The following is a 23597-nucleotide window of genomic DNA, read 5'->3' as shown; positions in this document are numbered from 1 at the left end:
AGGCTGGAAATATCAGGTTGTGTCCAGAGGACATTTGGACTGGGAAATGTTTTATCAAATTCTGTGGTCAGCATGGAGTCACTAAAAGATTTTGTAAAGGGTAGCAGCAAACATGTGAACAATTAATCTGGCAAAAGTATTGGATAAACTGAGAGGACACTGGGCTAGTAGTATCAAGGTTAAGAGTTGGTATCTGACAAGACATGAAAAGGTGACATTGAGAAAGGCTATGACATGAAATTTGAGAGGTACAGTCCAGGGATCTGGCTTATGAAACAAAGAATTTGAGGTGCAGTCAGAACTTACAGCAGAGACTAGATTCTGGAGTCATTGTATGGAGGCTACAGCTTAAACTTTGAATGTACATGTGGTTCTGGAAAGAACAAGAACTGGGGCTAGAATCTTTGAGAATGTGTACATTTAAGGGGAGAGGAGAAAATAAAGTCAGCAGTGGAAAAGCCAGAAAGACGGGAGAAAAAACCGGCACAAGATACAATGGAAATTAGGGTAGAAGAGGCTCATTTTTTCTCCCAACAACGTCTGGCCTGTAAGGTCAGACTCTGAACTGTACAAATACACCCAGTCCTGACAGAAGAAAAGAGCTTCCTGTGTGACTTGGCCTGAATGACTTGCTTCTTGCCAGAGTTGAATTCTTTTTACAGGGGAAATAGATGTAAATGTTCCACAGGAAGTGGTTAGTGTTTATTAGGTAAAAGTCCACATTTATGAGATGACGCCTCACTTTTGGAATTTAAGCAGATAGGAGAGTACTTTGTGGTAGCTGTAAAATTGTGGTGATAGTCAAATTTTGTATATAAAATGATCCTGACCTCAGAGGTAACTGCAAATGGTTTACTCCAAACCAATATACAATCTTCACAAATATATGAATTTTTTTGGATATCTCTATTTGCATGTAGTGCACACTATACGTATACATACCTAAAGTACGATCAGATGCTTTATGTCAGGTGTTTAGTGGCTTGTTTCTCGTGCTGATTGCACGGTCAGTGTTTAAAGGAAATCATGGAATGTTTGGCAAGTCTCCTCTATAGCAACAAGACAGTTTTCATCAAGTTTGTGAAATGTAATTTTATTAATTAATAGAAGGGCATGTCTTACCAGACACACTGTCCCCAAATAAATAAAATCTCAGCATCATTAAAAGCACACAAACACACAGTTTTACAGGGTACAATACAAAGTCAATTTTGATGATATTCTTACTTGCATTTACTAAAAATCTGAGAAAGATTGTATTAATCTCTAAATAATTATCTTGCATAAGGAGAAAAGTAGAGCACAATTATTTCAGAATGTTTTGGAGTGACAATTTGCTTTAAAATATATTAAGATACATCACAGTTCAAATCACACTCTCTGTAACATTACAACATGGAATTGTACTTAATCAAAAATAAAAGTGGCTGAAGAAGGCTGTATACTTTCTTTCCTAACATTACAGTAATTTCTATTTTTGGCATGAGTTAATAACCTTTTCCATTAGTAGGAAAATGTGCTCTGCAAACTCTCGGAGGGCACCGCGGCCACCATTACATTTGCAAATATATCCAACAGCCTTCTGGGCGGTGGAACAGGCATCAGCGGGCACGCCACTTAGGCCCACTTTCTTCAGGCACTCCTCATCAGACACTTCATTTCCTATTGAGTAAAAGAAACACCGGTTGAATATTCAAGGAGACAAAGAATACTCTTTCTGTTAATGCAAAAAAGCAACCAGTAAGTACTTCTGGTAACTTAAATAAGACCTCAAGCACTCATGTAAGAATACCATGGGTGTGGTGGAACAAATATGTTCAAGTATTTACAAGCGTAATTGAGGTCTAAGGTTTTTCCTAAGCACTTCAAAATAAACTCTTACCTGTTAAAAAAAGAATGGCCTATAATTTCTGATTGCCATGCACATTAGAATTACTAGAAATTCTATATACAAATTATGAATTAAATTTTTTATTTAAAAAAATTCTAGGGGCGCCTGGGTGGCGCAGTCGGTTAAGCGTCCGACTTCAGCCAGGTCACGATCTCGCGGTCCGTGAGTTCGGGCCCCGCGTCGGGCTCTGGGCTGATGGCTCGGAGCCTGGAGCCTGTTTCCGATTCTGTGTCTCCCTCTCTCTCTCTGCCCCTCCCCCGTTCATGCTCTGTCTCTCTCTGTCTCAAAAATAAACGTTAAAAAAAAAAAAATTCTAAACACATGCAAGAACCCCAAGTTCATGTGGAATACTTTTCAATGTTTTGGACTATTTATCGATATTTTTCTCTTTTCTCCACTCCTTCGTTTTTAGAGAGAGAGGGCTAAGGAATTCATAGACATCATGTTTTATCCCAAAACTCTTCAGCATCTATCTCTAATATATAAGTATATATTTCTCTAACAGATAAGTATATATTTTTAAAAAGTGACACAGTATCATCAAACTAACAATATCAACAATTCCTTAGTATCATCTAGTAACTTGGTATGTGTTCAAATATCCCCAGTTGTCTCAAATTTTCTTATAGTTGATTTGTTTCAATCGGAAGCCAAACAAAGTCCACATACTGCATTTTGTTGATATGTATTTTTACATACTTTTAATCTATAATAGTTCCCTCTGATTTGTACATCACTCATTTTTTAAATGAAAAAAAAAATGTTTATTTATTTTTGAGACAGAGAGATGAGCATGAGTGGGGGAGGAGCAGAAAGAGAGGGAGACATAGAATCTGAGGCAGGCTCCAGGCTCCTAGCTGTCAGCACAGAGCCCGATGCAGGGCTTGAACCCATGGACTGTCAGATCATGACCTGAGCCTAAGTCGGACACTTAACCGACTGAGCCACCCAGACACCCCTGTACATCACTCATTTGTTGAAGAATTACCATCACACTGACAAAACTACATCCTTTCTCAACCTGCCTGCTCTTCTCTCTCCCTTTCTTTTGTATTGACAGGATGAATTTCACAGGCTCCCAGTACATTAGATTCACCATTCTGAGTTATTACTACATCCAACTACACTAATAAAATGCTGGTTAAAAAAGAGTTTACTTGTTTTAAATCTGTTCCACATTTATCTACTGAAATTTTAAAAGTTATTAAATATGTTGAAATCTGAATTATTTTCACTGAAAGATGATGAAAATTAAAGTTAGCATTTCTTTGCATAGTGTAACCCTTCAAACAAAGATGTATTTATTAAAATTTACTTACATAAGTGTTGATATTTTTAAGGAATATGTTTCTATACATTTATGTGACCCATACAAAATAGTGCTTTTAAAATAGTGATTTAAAATAGTGATTTTAAATCACTAATATTTATTTTTTTATTTTATTTTTTCAACGTTTATTTATTTTTGGGACAGAGAGAGACAGAGCATGAACGGGGGAGGGGCAGAGAGAGAGGGAGACACAGAATCGGAAACAGGCTCCAGGCTCCGAGCCATCAGCCCAGAGCCTGACGCGGGGCTCGAACTCACGGACCGCGAGATTGTGACCTGGCTGAAGTCGGACGCTTAACCGACTGTGCCACCCAGGCGCCCCAAATCACTAATATTTAAAATAGTGATTTTAAAATTAAAATTTGGAGTCCATTCTCTGTTTTCTTGTTTTCTAACCTCTGTTTTTTATAGTTTTTTTTTTTTAATGTTACATAAGTAATGCATTTTCTTGGTAGTAACATTTTTTTAAAATAAAGGCATAAAACAAATAAGTATCATCCTACTTACCAGTATTTATGGATAATCACTATATTATCACATATATAATTCCACAATTTACTCACATAAATGATACACACTGTTATTACTATCTGCAGGTACTATAATAGGCATTCTATATTATCTTCAATTTTCTTCCCAATGGCCTTATAAAGTTTGATTTGTGTTTATATTATATATTATATATTATAAATAGGAAAACCAAGACTTAGAGAAGTTCACTTAAGGTCATGCAGATAAAAAGTATATCTAGAATCTGTTATACGTTCCACTAAAATTGTTTTCTTCTTACAAAAACTGGATCATTTTCTATCAAGGATTCTGTAGTATTCTTCTCCACTGAATTGTCACATGTGCTTCAAAGGCCATTCCTGAAGTCCTCAGATAACATGCTCCCACAGCATTTCTGTGTTTCTTCTTTAGAGGCCCATATTACCCTTGTAAATATTTATTTCTTACATGGCTTATGTTATATGTATTTTAATAACTTGTCATCAGTAATATCTAAAATTAGACATTTGACTGCATGCTCTGTAAGCAGTAAGTCCCAGCAACCAATCAAGCCTGCACACGGTATATTTAATAAATGCCGAAGTGAAAATCTTGTGACATCTCATCATATCCATTTGCATTATGCACTATTCCATTTTGTCCATATTCTATTTTTGCAGGGTATTTAAGTGGGTTTTTTTTTCCTCCACTATTGGCACATTTGTCCAATTTCCTTCCTAGATTTGGAATTTAAGGGTTAACAGTAGATATATTTTAAAAGAGCAAAACTTATCCATGGTATTCTATATGTTAGGATAGGATAGGTATCTCATATTCCTATATGTTAGGAATCTGATAAGTACTTTACCCAGATTATCTCATTGGTTCTTACAATAATAGATCTATGACATAGGTACTCTTGGCATTTCCAGTTTGCAGGTGAGGAAGTTAAGGCTTACTTTACCAAAACTAACTAGTCAGCAGTGTGGTCTGACTCCAAAGCATGTGCTAGTAATCATTCTACTAGGATACACTTGATATATGCTATCAAACAAACCTCTAGAAAGATTGTCCCAATTAAAAAAATTTTTTTTAATGTTTATTTATTTTTTGAGACAGAGAGAGACAGAGCATGAATGGGGGAGGGTCAGAGAGAGAGGGAGACACAGAATCGGAAGCAGGCTTCAGGCTCTGAGCTGTCAGCACAGAGCCCGACGCGGGGCTCGAACTCACGGACCGTGAGATCATGACCTGAGCCGAGGTCGGACGCTTAACCGACTGAGCCACCCAGGCGCCCCAAGATTGTCCCAATTTAATACTTTCCTTGGTAGTGTAAGAGAGTTCCTATTTCTCTACAACTATGCCAATCTTGGGAATTTTCTTTCTTAGTTCTTTATTTCTTTAAAGTTTTTTTAAGTTTCTTTACTTTTGAGAGAAAGAGAGAGACAGAGCATGAGCAAGGAGGGGCAAAGAGAGAGGAAGACACAGAATTCGAAGCAGGCTCCAGGCTCTGAGCTGTCAGCACAGAGCCAGACACGGGGCTCAAACTCGTGAACCGCAAGATCATGACCTGAGTCAAAGTTGGACATTTAACCAACTGAGCCACCCAGGCACCCCATTATTTCTCTATTTCTAAAAAAAACAAAAACAAAAAACAAAAAAAACAAAACCCAAAAAACAAACCCCTAGCCCACTTTATCATGGCTGAATAAGACACCAACCAAGATACGCCACTTCTTTCCAGCACAGTCCCATTTCTTTTCTCCATTCATCCAGAACTGCTAGCTTGTCTGGTACATTGACTTCCATTTTGCAATCCAGTTTTAAGGAAGAGAGTGTCTGCTTTGAACAGGCCCTTTCTGAGATTAACCTCACCTTAAAAGAAAAAAGAAAGAGAGAAAGGAGGGCAAAATGAGAAAATAAAGAAATCAACTATTTCATAATAAAATAACACCAGGTAAATAATACAAGTCACAAATGAGTAGTCTCCTGAAAGACCAATTAAGTAAAATCAACAGATATTTTAAAATGATGAATCTTTACAACATTGTATTTCTAATAGTCTAATAAAGACACTGTTTACAGTGGAAAGGATCCTATCTGTTGGTTAAAAAAATATAACATACATTGTCTGATACTAATTTAGGATTCTCCTATAATTTGATTTACCCAGAGGAAAGTCTATAACTTGTCTCTTGTGCTGCTTAGGAACACATATGAAAGATTTCTAGTAAATCTTACTAGAAACTATTTTAGCTTTCATTTTTACAAATATACTAAATATTAAATTATTTTGAATTCAAATTTATCAATCATAAGAATAGGTTACATCTTAAAAATCCACAAGATATTTGCTTTTTTTTTTTTAATGCTGATAACTTACTTTTTCTGAAATTTTTTTTAGTGAAAGATCCTATGGGAATTACTAGATAGCTCCTATTTAAAAATAATATGTTTATACTTACTGAATAAATAAGAAATATTATTTGTTGATTGACAAATTTCTAATTGTATTCATCTAAAAGTATGGTAATTTTCTAGTCATGTGAAGGCTAAATTTCAGATATTTTAATAGATAATACTAAAAATTTAAATCTCTTATTTCCCTCACACTTCTTTGACCCTGAATCATCATCTTAAAAAACATCACTATATTCAGGGAGCACATACCTCAATACCACTTTTCTTTAATAAACTTATCCCAATAGCATCTTTTACATCATAAGATATTATTTCTTTTTGGTCTCCTGATACATAAATGTGGCCATTGGTGAGACATCCATCAATATTGCAAACCAAAAGTTTTATCTCCTTAAGCTTCTCTTTGCCAAAATAGCCATATCTAAAAGAAACCAAAATAGACCTCTGAGTACAAGTACAATACTAATTACTCCCTCTCAACTGGCTAATACCAGTAAACGTAGTAACCATTCCCATTCATTCAAACATTACCCTTCACATGTACACTTCAGCTTCTAGTGCAAGAACTTTGAGTACAGTGGTCTAACCAGACCATGTGTTTCTCAAGTTACTGAATAAGCCAACTATAAGTATACTTTACGTGTAGGTCTTCCTCACATGAACAAACTAATTGCAAAGATCCTAAAATGTCTGGAGTATCAGAAATTAGTGTCTAGAAGCACAACTCAACGTATCTACTAAAAATATGTCAGGGTCCAGTGCAAAGGCTATGCAAGTCTTGTTTTTACCTTAATACTCTCTGTTCTGCAATAGGCCAGTCAATATCCACATCTATGTCCACACTGTGCTCAGCTCGCATTTCGTAGTATGCCATTTTTCCACCCTAAAGATAGTATAAATACCATAAGTACTGTTCTTAACATTCATTCACCATATCAGAAAGTTTCTTCTAATTAATGAGTTCATTTCTATGATACTGACAAAAATAAACCCAGTGAAATCAGTGACTTACAATAAATAACTGTTTTCAGGGAAAAGCTTTTTGTTTCCTATATATTCAAACTATACACTATAATATTGTTCAAATTCTATGTACACAGTGCAAGCTTCCCATTTTTCTTTAAGTAGATTTCTATTTTAAGACTGAATAAAGCAGAAATACCCATCTTCCAATATTCTGACCATGAGGAATTTTCTAGAAACCCCCTAACTGTATCACGTTTTTCTGACAGTCTCTCCTGTCATCATCCAAAAGCAGCATAAATGTGCTCAGAACTTATGTTCCAATTTGCAACTGAGTGGCAAGACAACAGAGGAAAAAGAACTGTAGTATCTATTGTACAGAATTGTCTTAGATCCCTGAACTACAGGGAGGGTAGACAATAACTGTCTGGATCACACGTGGGCAAAGGGAGGGACAGTTTCCTAATTCTGGGATCTGGGGGCAAGGAGGGAGGCCTTTCCTATGACTGTGATAATTTGAATGTCAAAATCAATTACCGGGAAATTTCATTTTTTAGAATTCTCAGTCTCTTCATAAATCTTATGATGATGAGATACTTCATTGTTCTCTACCTTTTAGGAAAGGGTCAAAACACAGTCCCCTTAGCAAAGAGTTTGGAAAGGGTGATATCTACCTGTGTCAAACCTAATTTTCCTGAGTACTCAAACTTAACTAAACAGTCTACAGTTTGCTTAGATACTGCCAGGAGACTGTTAAAAATACTTTTACCTCAGAGCATGAGTCACATTAGAATTTTTACTACAGAGAGTAGAGAGTTTTTTAAATGCTGATTTTGAGTAACATAAGGACCTGAATCCAAATCCCAATAGTACCACTTACTACCTATTTATGCCCTGAGCCAAGTACTTCTTTTTCCAAGCAGCCATTCCCTCCTCTGTAAAACTGGGCAGGAATGTCTACTCTATTCCAGTGCCATGGAGATTACATGAGATAACCTATATAAAGTGTTTGGTAGAGTCCTTGGCACACAGTAAGTGCTGAATAAATAACTGCTATTAACTAAAAGGAACAAATGGTATATGATGTAACCATGTAGGCTCTAAAGATATGAGAGACGTTCCCAACCCTTTATTTTAAAATGAGAGCAATGAGACTCAGAACAGATTAAAATGTACACTCAAAGCCACACAGTTAAAGAGAGAACTATAATCTGGCTTTCCTGACACCCAGATTGGTGCACTTCCATATCTAATATATTTTTTGTTTTGTCTCTTTTTTAAAGCAATAGATTTTTATTCAACTGTACAACCAATGTGACAGTAACCAAACCATGGATTAAAAACAGAGTTTGAATGGAATAAAATGAAAGTCGGGACACATATACAACATTTAATATTTGATTCATTTCTCAGTTGTAGCAGAATTCCTTGCATATCTACTGAATGGACTCCAAAGATTACTTTAGTGTAAACCTACAGGATAAATGCCTCAGATAAATCTTATCGGTTATTTCCTTTCCTCTGGGGATTGATACTTTTCTTTATGAACTGTGCCGTAATTCTTCCTTAGAACTGAGGAGGTATACATACAAAATGATTTAAAAGATCTTTGCAAAATGAAGGCACAAACCTGTAAATAACCCATCTCTATCAAATGTCTTTTAGCAAAATAAAATGAGCCATTTTCATATAATTCTCCATCCCAGTCTTGTCGACGAGGTCGTTTAGCTGGATTCAAATTCAGAGGCTCAGTCACTTCACGAACTAAAAGCAAAAAGCTATAGTAAGTCTACATTCCTTTGAATACTGAATATTCATTTAGCAATTAAAAAAAAACCTGAAAATTTAAAATATTTTTCTATCTTGATAAATAGCTAAATAGATTTTTTTAAGGAACAAAATCTCTAATAATGCTGATGATTTATCTTTGCTAATTATATTTGATAATTATTAAACAATATGTAATAATTATAATTACTTTATACTACTTATTATCTAATCATAGAAAAATAAAGTATTTTATAAATGAACTCGGAATAATTGAGGTTTTAAGGCATTTATACAAATAAAATTTTCTGGGGGGCACCCAGGTGGCTCAGTTAAGCATCTGACTCATGGTTTTGGCTCAGGTCATGATCTCACAGTTCCTGAGTTCAAGCCCTGCATCAGGCTCTGCACTCACAGAACAGAGTCTATTTGGGATTTTCTCTCTCCCTCTCTCTCAAAAATAAATAAAGATTTAAGAAAAAAAAAAACTAATATAATATTTTGGGAGGACATCAAGGCAACCTTAAGGTAGCTTCAAAAGGGCTGAACTTGCCATAAAATATCCTTATTTAATATTTGAGTGCTTTAATCTATTTCTCATTATTTGCTTCTATAGAAATACAATGTATGTGTTTATATAATGTGGTTGAGAAATTACTTTCATAGAATTATTATAGAAAACTGAAGATTTCCTCATTAAATTATTAATACTTTTATGTTGATAAAAATGTTTGTATATTACTCTTACCAGAGTTAAAAAAATATACTAAACATAATAATAAATACTATTTACGTATTCTTATCCTTGGTAATGAAGGCTCAGCAATATCAACAGCAGTGATTATAACATGATGTAACAGATGGAGCCCTCAGTACTGGGAAATAGGGATCCTCTTGCTTTTTCACTGTATTTTTCCCAAAACTGTGTTTATGGATATATAATGATATGCATCATGATTGTGAGTTTAATGCTGGTGATTCCTCAGAATCTTTCTTTACTTTTGGCTGTCATTATCTGTGTAACGGCTTTTAGAAACAACTTCCACTTACTTCCTTAACTAAACCATCCTCTGTTCAATTCTACCCCATCAGTGTTTGATATAATCTATGAAAAGTATTCAGCAAATATACATTGGATAGCTAGCTACATATAGTATAGTTTTATAGGCAGCGTATAAATAGCAATGAATATGGCTCCCTCTCCTCTCTTGGAGTGTGCAGTCTGGTGGTGGAGACAGGCAATAAACAGACTAGAGAATTCAAGTGGCAGTCTGAAGAAAAGCAATGAGAGGGGCAAGTCTTTCTTAAGTGAACAAGGATCAGTGGCTGTTTTCTCCCTAGGGATGTTTGCAGACTCTGAAGAAGTGAGAAAGATCAAGCTTGGCATAAGCAGAGGAGCTCTACTGGGGTAAGGAGAACCCAGAGGTTTGTCATGGCCCTTTGGACTAGAATCATAGATTGTCTTCTGTAGGATCCCAAACACAGAGGTAGTTCTTCCTACCCAATTACTCCCCTACAGGACTTCTGCTGAGTGTACTGCGGCACAAGAAGCTAGGGATGGGTTGCAAGGCTGGGCTTAGAGGTTTTGTGGTGCTTAGATCCTAAGGTCCTGTTAGCATGGGGTTATTACTAGCAATACATACAAGATCTATCTCCTGGCAAGATACCTGCACTAAGAGGTAAAGGGAAATTAAAGGTTGAATCCAGCACAACTCCTAACTGGATCAAATTGACTAACTCCATATTCCATCTGCCTGATAGAAGAAAGGGTGTGTCCTTTTGGAGGAAAATAATATATTCAGTTGACCTTTGAACAATGCCGGGGCTGGGGCACCAACCCCCCACATGATTGAAAATCCACATACAACTTTTGATTCTCCCAAAACTTAGCTCTAAGAGCTTACTGTTTACCAGAAGCTGTACCAATAACATAAAGAGTCAATTAACCCATATTCTGTTTATGTATTGTACTGTTAAAATAAGCTAGAGAAAAGAAAATGCTATTAAGAAACTCATAAGGAAGAGAAAATACATTTACAGTACTGTACTGTATTTATTGGAAAATATCTGTGTATAAGTGGACCTGTGCAATTCAAACTTGTGTTGCTCAAGGGTCAACTGTACTCTAGTCTCTATGTCAGGCATATGACAAAATTTGAGTCATGATGAAGAGGCACAAATACATTAGCCATAATTAGAGAAAAACAGTTGTAGAAACAGAACTATAAATGACTCAGATGTTAGAACCTGCAATTGAGGATTTTCAAATAAATATCATAAATATGTTAACGGTATTAGAGGAAAAGATTGAAAAACAAAAAAAGATGGAGAATTTCAACTGAGAATGTAATCTCTAAAAAATAACTCCAATGTACATTCTATAAACATATATCTGAAATAATTCACTGGACAGGATTTACAGTGTACTACATAAGTCAGAAGAAATGATCAATGAACTCAAATATGTCAACATAAATTACTTAACATGAAGCACAGAGAGAAAATCAACAAACGATACAGAACAGACTGTGAGAGACAGGCTTAAAATTGTTTAAAATACACTTAAATCTGGGTCCCAGAAAGAAAGGAGAGAGAAAATGTGGCAGAAGATATATTTGGAGAGATAACGGCGCAGAATTTTTGCAAACTGATGACAGATATCAACCTATAAACATGAGAAGGTTAAAGAATTCTAAACAGGATAAACACACACACACACACACACACACACACACACACACCACAGCAATACAAATTGGGAGTCAACTATGAAAAATTAAGATACAGAGAAAATCTTAAAAGCAGGGGAAAGGGAAAAAAGGGAAAAAAGACATTATATTTAGAGAAACAATGATCAGAAAAACAGCTGATATCTTAAAAGAAACAATGGATGGTAGGAAATAATGAAATGACACGTTAAAGATGCATCTTCAAAAGGATAACATCTTATAAGTGCAATCTTAAAATGCTGAAGGGAAAAAGGTAAATCAAAATTTTATATTCAATGAAAGTACCCTTTTAACATAAGGATGAATTATAGACATCTTTCGACAAACAAAAGCTGAAAGAAGTTGTTACTAACAGGTACACACTGTAAGATAGAAGCACAGATAAGTAGAAAGAAATGAAGAATAACAGAGAAAGATAAATATGCAGGTGGAGGTAAATGATAATTTTAAAATAATTTTTAAAATACCATTAATTGCTTAAAATAAATACAACCACAATGTATTGTGCAGTTATAATATGTAGAGAATTATATGTAACAATAATAGTACAAAACAGCAGGGGCTAAATAGAAATTTACTTTTGTAAGGTTTTTAATTATTTGTGAAAATACAAATTCAGGCAGGCTATAACAAACTGAGGGTACAAAGTGTAATCTCTAGAAGAGTGATGTTGAATAGAAATATAGTGTGAGCCGCATATATAATTTTAAATTTTCTAATGGCTACAGTTTAAAAAGAGTAAAAAGAAGCAAGTGAAATTAATTGTAATAGTACATTTAATTTAGCCCTATGTATCTAAAATGTTTTTAACATGTAATTAATATAAGAATTATTAATGAGACGTTGCATATGCTTCTTTCATACTAATCCTAGAAATCTAGTATGTATTTTACGCTTAATGCATATCTCAATTTGGACTAACCACACTCAAGTGCTGACAGTACGAGAGGCTACTATATTAGATGGTAAGGTTCTAGCATGATAATAAAAAAAGATTACAAAAAGTTATACAATATGAAATAGAAGGATTTTTCAAATATTGATTAATCCAGGAGCATGTTTAGTAGTAGTGATTTAATAAACAAGGAACATAAGAACAGAATCATAAGAAATACCATTCTAGGTTAGAATCCTTGTACTTAATAGCATTCTGTTTTACAGTGGTTCTAGGAAAATATATGACAAAGACAAAGCTCTTATCCCTAACATTCACATCTCAGTGTTAAAAGATATTTATTCAAACATTTCTAATTTTCTTAAAAATACTTATGGATATATTTTATATGGCTTTGTCATCTATTTAATGTACATATTTCTTGAACTTCTTTAATCATATAGCATATGAATCTCAATATTCAGTTTAACACTGGGCTTCCTTGATTTGCTTCAAAAACTTGCTTTAAAGCTTTAATAGATTCTTCCTAGAAATTATTTCCTCAGAAATAAGAACTTCTGGGCCACCTGGGTGGCTCAGTCAGTTAAGCATCCGACTCTTGATTTTGGTTCAGGTCATGATCTCACATTTTGTGAGATCGAGTCCTGCATTGGGCTTTGTGCTGATGGTGTGGAACCTGCTTGGGATTCTCTCTCTACCCCTCCCCAACCTCAAACTAAATAAAGAAAAACATTTAAAAAAAAAAAAGAAGTAAGAATTTATGAGATTTGGTAAATAAGTTCAAAGTTTTATACATATAACTTAACATAGTACCTGGCACAGAGAAGATACTCAGTAAACATATACTGAATGAAGTCAATCAGTAAGTATATTTACTGGTACATTTTATCGGTTTGGATAACATTCATATGTTGAGATAGAAGAGTCTTATTTTCAGCCCTTCTTTATCCTCTTGATTGCTCTGTTTTTGCACTGTCTCCAGTTTCACTGCATCTTCCTTACTATCTCCTTTAAGTTACACATGTTAGAGACAATTAGGCCAGCTTTCCTATATTCAACAAATGTCAGGGCACCTAACAGAAATCACACTGCCTTTCCTTATGCATGTTCCAACACTTCCCTATTTGTTGTTCATCCTATTCTTTATTGCATATTTTACTAGTTTATCTAGCTAGAAATCTGGCTCCAGCTAAATACTATGGAGTAAATACAGGAGTTACATATTTTGAGAAATAATTCTACAATTCATTCTTAAGGTCCTCCAGAACTTTTTGGTTGATTTCTATTCCCATGATTCTAATATAATTTAGGAATTTACCAAGCAAGTCTAGGACAAAGAATTATTTCACATCTAGAAAAAAACGACATGCCTGCCTGCCTCAAAAGGCAAATAGTGTTAAAACGTCCATTTATAAAAAGTTAAAGCAAAGAATTTGGTCTGTCTTGTTTCAATAATCACAAGACTTAGAAGTGATTATAAATGTCATTGCCTATTACAGTTAAGAATCACGTGGTCTCTTTTACTGCTCCCCTCCTGCCTAAGGATTATTTACCTATGAAAAAGCGGATTCTCCATAAAAGCTAAAATAAAGACTGATATGACAGATTACCTCCTTTCTGAATTTCACTCCATCGAAACTGATGGCGTCGCACAACAGAGAAAACAGAATCGTATCCTTCTTCTCGAATCATTTCTGCAACTTTTTGAAGGTCAGTGGGATGTAAACACGGAGAAGTTGCTTGAATATTTCCCACAATGTCAACCTCTTAAAAAGACAAAACAAATGAAAAGAACATCAAAGTTCTTTGCGAGAAATAAAAGATCTTAAATTCAAATGTGAAAACAAGTCTTATGAAACAATTAGCAAGTTAGAAATTACATAACATCTTGAATAAACTATCAAATTCATACCATTATGATAATTAAGAAATTCTATGATGGCATCTAGTGAGGTAGAACTGTCTTTTGAAACTTCAGAACTTCTTCGATGAACTTGGGCACCAAATTGTTTGGCCACATTCTCAATTTCATCATGGTCTGTTGAAACCCACACACTGTATGGATATTAAAAAATAAATATAAAAAGCCAAATCATTAAAAGAAACCACTAAAGATAAAAAGGAGCTCTGCAACCCCAAAATACAGCTTACGTAATATGAGAATAGTTTTTATGCCATCAAAAAATAATTGCAGAGCTGAAGTATTATAAAATTTAAAGAATTATAAAGTATTTTGTATATAAACTTTAAATGTCTGAATAAAAACACAGTATCTAGTTTTAACATAGAGAAGGTGAAAGTAGGATGAGAAGATGGTAAAGACAGTAAAAAGTGAACAGTAAAAGCAAAATTTAATTTATGTCACTAATGGAAATATTTGTTTACATATAGAAATATTTATATTTGTATTATGCATATCATTTAAATAAATGTTATTTATGTAGCCCTAGATTTAGTTTTATAAAATTGGAAAAAAGTGATATTTGGTATTTTTAAGGCTACTGGTATATTAAATAAAACAGTAGTGGTAAAGTTCAAATCTAAAGGAAATAAAGAAGATCCTTCTTCTTATTCCTCATTCAAATCCAAATTATTTGGTGAAGGATTTTAATATACTTACTAAGAAAAAAATGGATTTGGCTTTGCCAAACATTGAAGCTGAAAAAATTTCAAGCTTAGAAGCAACTAAAGGCCCAAGTCTAGGCTCAAAATAATCAGGCAATCCAACTCTCTTGTTTTGCCAACTAACAATGGGTATACTGTAAAAATAGGAATACACAATCAACTGAGTTATACCCATTGACAACAATTACAGACATGGGAACATGACTCGATGGACTCTGGGAAGTTTAACTTAACTGCTCCTTTAACCACTTCTTACACAGTTCCCCATTTAAACTTTGTAAGATGATGACTAGGGGTAAAATGCTACTTTGGGGAAATGTGCTAGTCTCTATTGAAGTTAAGTATCCTGGACCTTTACAAATTTCCTTTGCTAGAAACAAAAGATGTGAATATTAATCTAGCCACAATGTTTTTATTTTTATTTTTTTTTCAACGTTTATTTATTTTTGGGACAGAGAGAGACAGAGCATGAACGGGGAAGGGGCAGAGAGAGGGAGACACCGAATTGGAAACAGGCTCCAGGCTCTGAGCCATCAGCCCAGAGCCCGACGCGGGGCTCGAACTCACGGACCGCGAGATCGTGACCTGGCTGAAGTCGGACGCTTAACCGACTGCGCCACCCAGGCGCCCCGCCACAATGTTTTTAATAGTGATCTTATACAAAGATAGTTTAATGGGGGCGCCTGGGTGGCTCAGTCAGTTGTGTGACTTAGGCTCAGGTCACAATCTCATGGTTCATGAGTTCGGGCTCTCTGTTGTCAGCACAGAGCTTGCTTCAGATCTGCTGCTCCCCACCCTCTCTCTGCCCCTCCCCTGCTCATTCTCTCACACAAAATTAAATAAACATTAAAACAAAACAAATATAGTTTAACGACTTACAGTCTTTGGCATATGCATTTATTTTTCTTTTATCACCTTCACTCAACATCTACTGGGGGTAAGAAGAACTGCATGTTTCATATGTCTGTCCTCAATTGTCAAGAGTGAAAAGAAAGTGAGAAACTAAAGAAAAATTTCTAACATCTCCAGATTTCACTTATTAATATCAGTTATTCCCTTTAGCCTAGTAAACAAGATGAGCCACTGGCTAGGGGTCAGGTGTCTCACATTTACTGATGTCACTCTGTGCATCTCCCAAATGCATATTCAAATCTGAAATATTTGAAGGCAGATTTTTCCTGGAGAAATGTCACAGTCAAAAGTATATAACAAAGTACCAATGAAAACCTAGTTTCAAATTAGAGAAGGTGAAGGTAAAATAAGATGGTAAATACAGTAAGAAGTGAACAAGAAAAGCAAAACAAATCTAATTTATGTCACTAATTGAAATAGATCACTAAAGTTGTTTACTTTATTATTCTGATTTTCTGTAATGAAAATTCAACACCACAGACTCCAATGATATTTTTGAAATGCTTAAAAGATAAATTAAAAATGGTAGAGGTTTTGGAAGAGGTTTGCTTGTTTTTCTTTTCTTCCTTTTATCATATATTCATTTCTTCATTCATTAAATGCTTACTGAGTGTCTACTATGTTTCAGGTCCTATTTTGGACACAGGAGATAACAGTCCATTTTCTTAAGAAACTTGCAGTTCTCAACCTATTGGTAGAGACAGCAGCCAACACAGTACTCGAATTCCCTTTAAACCATCAGGGAAAGAGAAGAAAGCAATGACCAACCTCTCTACAATGCTTTATTCTTACAAAGTGTTTTTATAGTGCCTGCTACATAACATGCTCAATCTATATTTGTTAATAAATTAAACAAGAAATGGTCAACAGCATGGGATCTGAAGGAATGGGTTCAAATCCTGACTCCACCATGTTAGCTGTATGACCTTAGGTAAAACCCATAATCTCCCTTAGCCTTGATTTTCACTAAAATGCAGGTGATATAAAAAAAAAAAAAAAAAAAACAGGTGATAATAATAGTAATTACCTCATATGGTTGTTATGACAACTAATACAAACCACAACACACAATAAATGTTTCATAAATGTTAGCTATTTGGTATAATAAAATAGGAATGGTAATAAAGGAACATCTACATGGTCTCATTTTTTTTTCACGTTTATTTATTTTGAGAGAGAGCGTTAGTGGGGGAGGGGCAGAGAGAAAGAGGGAGAGAGAGAATCCAAGCAGGCTCAACGCTGTCAGTGTGGAGTGTGGACACTTAACCGACTGAGCCACCCAGGCGCCCCTACATAGTCTCATTTAATCCTCACACTGGCTCTGTTGGAAAGGGAAACTGAAGTTCTGCCTTTACAACTTCAAAGGTCCAAATGTCTAATCTGTATGTATGAAAATAGCATCCCATATGTAGACTTAAAATACAATGATCATCATTTATTAAAGGGACTATGTAAGCAGATAATTTTCTTTTGGTTTAAGGGAATCAGAAGAGGGAGAGCAAAAAAGAAAGAATGAGCAAGTGAATAAAGAGGCCTAATAAAATTTAAAACCAGTACAGAGTAAATTTCAAAGCCTAATGCTAATGGCTTTAGCCTCAAATGAAGTCATACAACATCTAACAGGATGAACAGGAATATCAACCCTGAAGCCATTATTTCAAATCACAAACTGCCATTTCATGGACACTACAGCACAGGCCTGTCATTAATCATAAATCCACACCCTAGAAATGAAACTTCATGTTTGCTTTTTTCCCAAGTATGTTAGGCAACATTTACAAAATCTATTTATTCTGAGGTTTACTAACACAGCACTGGACCACTGTTGAAAATCAGGCTCTTATAAACTCATCTCAAACAATAACTTTTCACTACTGAAATATTATCGCAGCATTTTCCTCAACTGCTAATTATCCAAATTTGTATGCAAACTTAGTAACTTGGAAAGTATCGTTAACTATGACTCTGCGCAGGCCAGAAAAATCTACCTCAATTACTACATCATGGTTTTGAACAAAATAATCTCCAAAGCGTCTTCCAGCCCTGAAAAACACAATCAGGCAGCTATAATTTTCTTCAATTCCTTCCTAGGGTAAATATTTGTCAAAGAAAGTAGAGGTCAGGGGCAGCAAGGTTGCTCCAAACTTGGGACTGTAGCTTTAGAATAAATCAATTAAATCCAAATTAACACATTTTAATTGAGGTTCTAATACATTAAGCATACCAAGACAAATGAGTGCCTGCTCACAAGAAACTCTTCAACCTGTTAAAGAAAGGGTCAGCCCAGGCCAAATCTGGCTCACAGCCTGCCTACTTCTGTTAATAAACTTTTAATGGAATACAGCTATGTTCATTCACTTATGTAATTTATGGCTATTTCCACAACACACAATAGCAGAACTGAGCAACAGAGACCATTCAACCTGCAAAGCCTAAATTATTTACCATGTGGCCCTTTACAGGAAAAGTTGGGTGGACCCCTGAAATAGAATAAAGCCACAATTCCATTAATTCTTCAAGGTCAAAGCATGCTAGTATTAGGAAGAATTCTGAAGATAATTACAACTTTCTCATTTTACAAGTAAGGTAACTGTGGCTCATGGAAGAGATGAAGATTGTAAAAACCCTCCATACAAGGGGAAAACATCAAGGATGGATCACACACTATATAGAGACACTATTCTAAGGGCTGTGTATACCACTACCTCATTTAATTCCCTCAGCAAGCCTATGAGGCAGATAATTAAGTCCATTTTGCAAATGAGGAAACTGAGGCACAGATGTTAAGTGATTTACCCAAAGTTCCAGTTAACATGTGGTGAAGCTAGGAATTCAAATCTAGGGTCTATGACTGTACTTTGCTGCAATAGTGCACGCACTAAAGAAGGTATGAACAATGCTGCTATGTGCAGAAAACAAAGGCACAGTTACTTTCCATTGAGGGGATCGGCAAAAGCTTCAGTAAGGAAGTAGTGCTATTCCATTTTATTACCTTTTTAAACTTTCCAGATCCCTAGAAATGATGCCACATAGCAGACAGCTATGTGAACTAAACAGTAAAATCACATTATTATATAGTATTGTAAGTTTGAGAAAGCAGGAGTCAGATTATGCTCATTTTGCTGGTTAAGGAAAATACTGGTTTTATGTCTTCAAATTCTATTACTAGTACAGTAGCAGATACCATAGGTGGCTGGAAGTATAAAATACCATTCCTATTGTCAAGATGATTATACTCTAGTCTAGATGTATTACATAAAACTGGTACAGAAAAAGTTCTCAGGAATCATTTATTCTTTCATGGAGTTTTGTACAAATGCATTTTAATAAATGGAAACAGGAAAATCGCTGCTTAATATATACATATATTTCCAATAATTTCGTAGCAAAATCCCCTATGTCTGCTATAATGGCTATCTGTTGGGTTTTGACTCCCACCATCTATTGCCCTTTGGTGATCATATTCCAATTTCTCTCTTGATGAAACTGTCACATGGTGCTTTAGGGGGCGCTCCATCACCGGCTCCAAGAGTGGAAGGGGCCACTAAACTGTACCAATACAAGCGCTGTTTTAGCCAAAGTGACTGGCTCAAGGATGACCCAAAGAGACTTTAAAGCTGCAAAGAGGGCAGCTCTTTTCGGCTGGACTGAAACCTGGAAGGATAGGAACAGTAAAATAAGGGGATAAACAAAGCTGGACACTAATGCAGATAAGGTCAGGTTTAATTTGTTAACGATGGCATAAACTAACTCAAATTCCTCCCAAACAAAGGCTGGAGACTTCTTTTTTTTTTTTTTTTTTTTTTTTCAACGTTTATTTTTGGGACAGAGAGAGACAGAGCATGAATGGGGGAGGGGCAGAGAGAGAGGGAGACACAGAATCGGAAACAGGCTCCAGGCTCTGAGCCATCAGCCCAGAGCCCGACGCGGGGCTCGAACTCACGGACCGCGAGATCGTGACCTGGCTGAAGTCGGACGCTCAACCGACTGCGCCACCCAGGCGCCCCAAGGCTGGAGACTTCTTAAAGGCGGGTGCGTTAAGGCAAAGATATCGTGACGGGGCTAAAGGAGGTCAGTCCATGTGACTAGACCATCTGGATTTGTCAACTGGTGCTTATCCAGATCAGAAGCACACTTCTAACTTTAGGATGGGCAGCAAGGTGCAAATTGAAGCAAGGTGCCCATCAAATTTAGGCCCTTAATTTTCCCACAGGGACTGGGAGGGAGTGAGAGTTACCTACTGGGATGTTTGCATTTCAAAGAGATAGCTCTCAGGTCCTTGAGGAAACAGTTTTGGATGATAGATTTACATTCTGAGGCATGGTGAAGAGGGCTGTAACTGAAAACTTTCTAAAGTAATTGTTCTGAGAGGGGGTTCAGAGGCTCCCTGCCTGTCACCAGGTTGGAACAAACAGTAAATTCTCCTGGCAGCACTGAGTTTTCTCAGCCATCTTAAGGGGGTTGGGATCATCCTAGGAACATGGCCTTAAGCTGCTAGAAACCATACTAGAGTTCGAACAAGTTCTTCCGCGCCAAGTTGTTTTGCGGTACTCAGCATAGCCACCTGACACCATAAAGGGAGAGCCTATCCAGAAGAACCAAGAAATAGAAGATTCTGGTGATGGAGGGCACTGGCACCATTCCCTTACCTTGCTTGATTTGTCTTGAAACTATTTATCGACACCCAACATAGTATATATTGTTTGTATACCGCCTGTTTCTCATTATAATGCAAGCTCCTTGAGACTAGGGACTGAACCCACTGCTGCTAGTGTTACAACCTCTGGTTAAGGACACAGAACAGTGCCTGTCACTGTAGGTAGTCAATAAATATTTGCTGAATGAATAAATCGTTCTTTGCCTTTGAATCTCATTGTACCTGAAACAAGCCTTACCTTTTGTTAAGCCAGGTTGAAAGGAGTTTCCTGACATGCTACCTAAGAGTTGTAAATGAGTTTTGTTCTTAATCTACTGTGAATGTAAGTTTTGATCTCTACTTCATTTCACAGAAATGGCATATCACTGTTGTCTGGATGCACCCTCTCTCGGTCCTCTTTTTTTCCCCCAGTGTGCACTCTTTGTAGGGATGAAAAAATGTCCAAAGCCTGTGAGCTCCCCAATGACAAGAACCATGTCACTTCATCTTGGTGTTTCCTTAGGTGTCTATGGCAGAAATTAGGGCTCAGTCAATGTTTCCTGAATTGAACCAAATCCCCAAGTCCTTCCCTATCTCTGCTTTGCACACTTCCTACTACACTACTACATTAGTGTTATCATCTGGGTGCCTGCCCCTATTTACCTTGCTCCACCCAGGGCTTCGTTTGGATTAAAACATTAAGAAAATTCGTAAATTCTTACTTTGGGAGTATCTTTTTTTAAACAAGACTAGTTTAATGAAAATCATTCACCCACATATTAATGTGGGCAATTAATTTGCTCCAAAAACAATCATCTCTTTAAAGACCAAAAACCCAGGCATCAAGAAGTTAAAATAATTTACTTTCCACGGTAACAAACTGAAGCACAATTAGCGTGAAGTTACTATGTGTAAACTCATTCCTGACACTGAATTCTATCTTCTTTTATGAATGACATCAGCTTGTAACTCCTGACCAAAATGGCATATGGTAATGGCTCTGAATGATGAACAATTAAAACTGTCTTTAGGGCAGAGAGGTTCCAAAGATATGATAAAAACCATTTAGAAGCATATCATAAAACAGCCTGCTGTACGTTTTCTCACTATCTCTTACCTATGTACAAATGTAGGTAGCTTTTTAGATTGTGCTGACTCACAGGCACATAGCTTGGAGTATTTTTCAAAGGTCAGAAAGAGATCTCCAAGCTGAGCTTGAAACTCGAAAGCCTTGACACCTCACTCCATTCATGAACCCGATGCCTCCCTAATCGATCGGCACCAAGTGGTTATCAGAGGCTGAGCACCAGGGGAACCCCAATGGCCTCTGTCTACAAGAGTTCACATATTCCCGCAGACGTTTCATAGGGGTGGCCTCCTTTACCCTGTGAGTCAACCAGGGAGGCGGACACGGTTGAAAAGGGGAAATCTCCCCTTTTACGCAAGGCATTCTCAAGGGCAGGGACAGGAACTGTCCCAGGTCAAGACTATTAGCAGCTACGGAACAAGGAAGAAGCTGGAGCACTTCCTCCCTGGGCTCTCAACCGGGGCCCAGACAGCCCGGATCTTGCACACCCCTTCTAATAACAATTGCCCTGGGAGCCCCAGCTCTGCCAGCGGCCCGGCTCCCCGTCCCGACCCCCGCCCAGGCCGCGCCGCCCACTCTCGCACATGCGCACCTCTGGAAGACCCCCGAGTCCAGGGCCGCACGCAGGACCCAGCCAATAAGCGGGACCCCCGCCAGGTGCTTAATGTTCTTCAGGGGGATGCCCTTGCTGCCGCCCCGGGCCAGAATTAGGGCCGCCAGGTGCGGGGGTTTCTCCACACCTCGGCCCTGGCCTCCGCGGGAGTTGCGCTGCAGCTTCGGCGGCCGGCCCCGGGAGGGCCGCCCCCGCGGGTTGGAGACGGAGGTGGCGGCCCCCTTCTCCACCGAGTCCATCTTCCTCCCACGCCTTCTCCCCAGCTTCTCCACATCCGGGAGCTCTTCTCTCGCTACCTCAGCTCGGCGCCGCCCGATCTCCCCGCCCGACAACTCGCGGGGGTGGCTGTTCCTGGCCCCGCCTCCGGCAGGGGCCGCCCCTCGCGAGGCATGCCGGGAATTGTGGTCCGGGGCCACCTCGCCTGGATCCACAGGCCAAGGAGGCTCTGGCAGGGCGACCCCAAACACACGCCAGGCGGTGAGAGTTGAGAGATAACTGCAAAGAAGTTCAGCTTCTAGAGGGAGGGGGTTGATACTATACGGAGATGTCTAAAATAGGCAACATAGATTATAGATTTATTGCTAAATAACTTCCCCACTTAAGAATTGTAATGGGTTTCCCACTGCGCATTAAGATGCACCCTGACACAAATCAATCTTGTATTTTAAAATTACGTTTTAAACATATATCTTTCTATGTTCCTGACTCTTTATTTCCAAGAGATCACCTCATCCGAATGTCCCACAGGCACCTTAAATTCAACGTGTAAAACCTCAACTCTCCATATGGGCTCAAACTACTCCTACCTCTGCATTTTCTATCATCATCACTAAACATCTAGTATCAAAAGCTTGGAAATCAACCTTGACTATTCCCGTGCAATGTAGTAACAACCTATTCTTGGTGTTTTTGGTTGTTGTTATTTTTTGTTTTGTCTGCTAAACATCTTTTCCTTTTACACATTGTTACTTGCATTATCTGGTGGGGCTTTCACTCACATCCTCTGCATTGCAGCCGTGGGTGTGTGACCTGAGCTGGTCAATATAGTATCTCATCTGCCTGACTTAGCTGTGGTCTAGGGAGGGGCATGTGACCAAGCAGAGCCCATTGGAATCCTTCCCAGAGACTCTGGAGAGGAAAGGATTTTTCTCTTGCTGAGTTTTTGGGTACTAAGAACACTATAACTCTGACTCCTCAGGGCAGGATGAGGGAGGGAGAGTGGGGGGTTGCTGTTCTGAA

General features: G+C 37.3%; 1 protein-coding gene across 1 annotated transcript; it reads right to left on the bottom strand.

The window, feature by feature from the left end:
* Positions 1 to 1072: 1072 nt before the first annotated feature.
* On the bottom strand, positions 1073 to 22711 carry CMAS (cytidine monophosphate N-acetylneuraminic acid synthetase). Its single transcript, XM_045463269.1, has 8 exons — positions 22338 to 22711; positions 14398 to 14540; positions 14096 to 14251; positions 8725 to 8858; positions 6920 to 7014; positions 6381 to 6552; positions 5432 to 5585; positions 1073 to 1662 (listed from the first exon to the last, which is right to left on the bottom strand). Exons 1-8 carry the CDS (start codon positions 22595 to 22597, stop codon positions 1472 to 1474), a joined length of 1305 nt encoding a protein of 434 aa, XP_045319225.1. The 5' UTR covers positions 22598 to 22711; the 3' UTR covers positions 1073 to 1471.
* Between the last annotated feature and the right edge of the window lie 886 nt (positions 22712 to 23597).

This window comes from Leopardus geoffroyi, chromosome B4 (genome assembly GCF_018350155.1).
Source record: "Leopardus geoffroyi isolate Oge1 chromosome B4, O.geoffroyi_Oge1_pat1.0, whole genome shotgun sequence".
Taxonomy (NCBI): domain Eukaryota; kingdom Metazoa; phylum Chordata; class Mammalia; order Carnivora; family Felidae; genus Leopardus; species Leopardus geoffroyi.
Note: the sequence above shows the minus strand (reverse complement) of the source record. Positions and strands in the feature narration are given on the sequence as shown.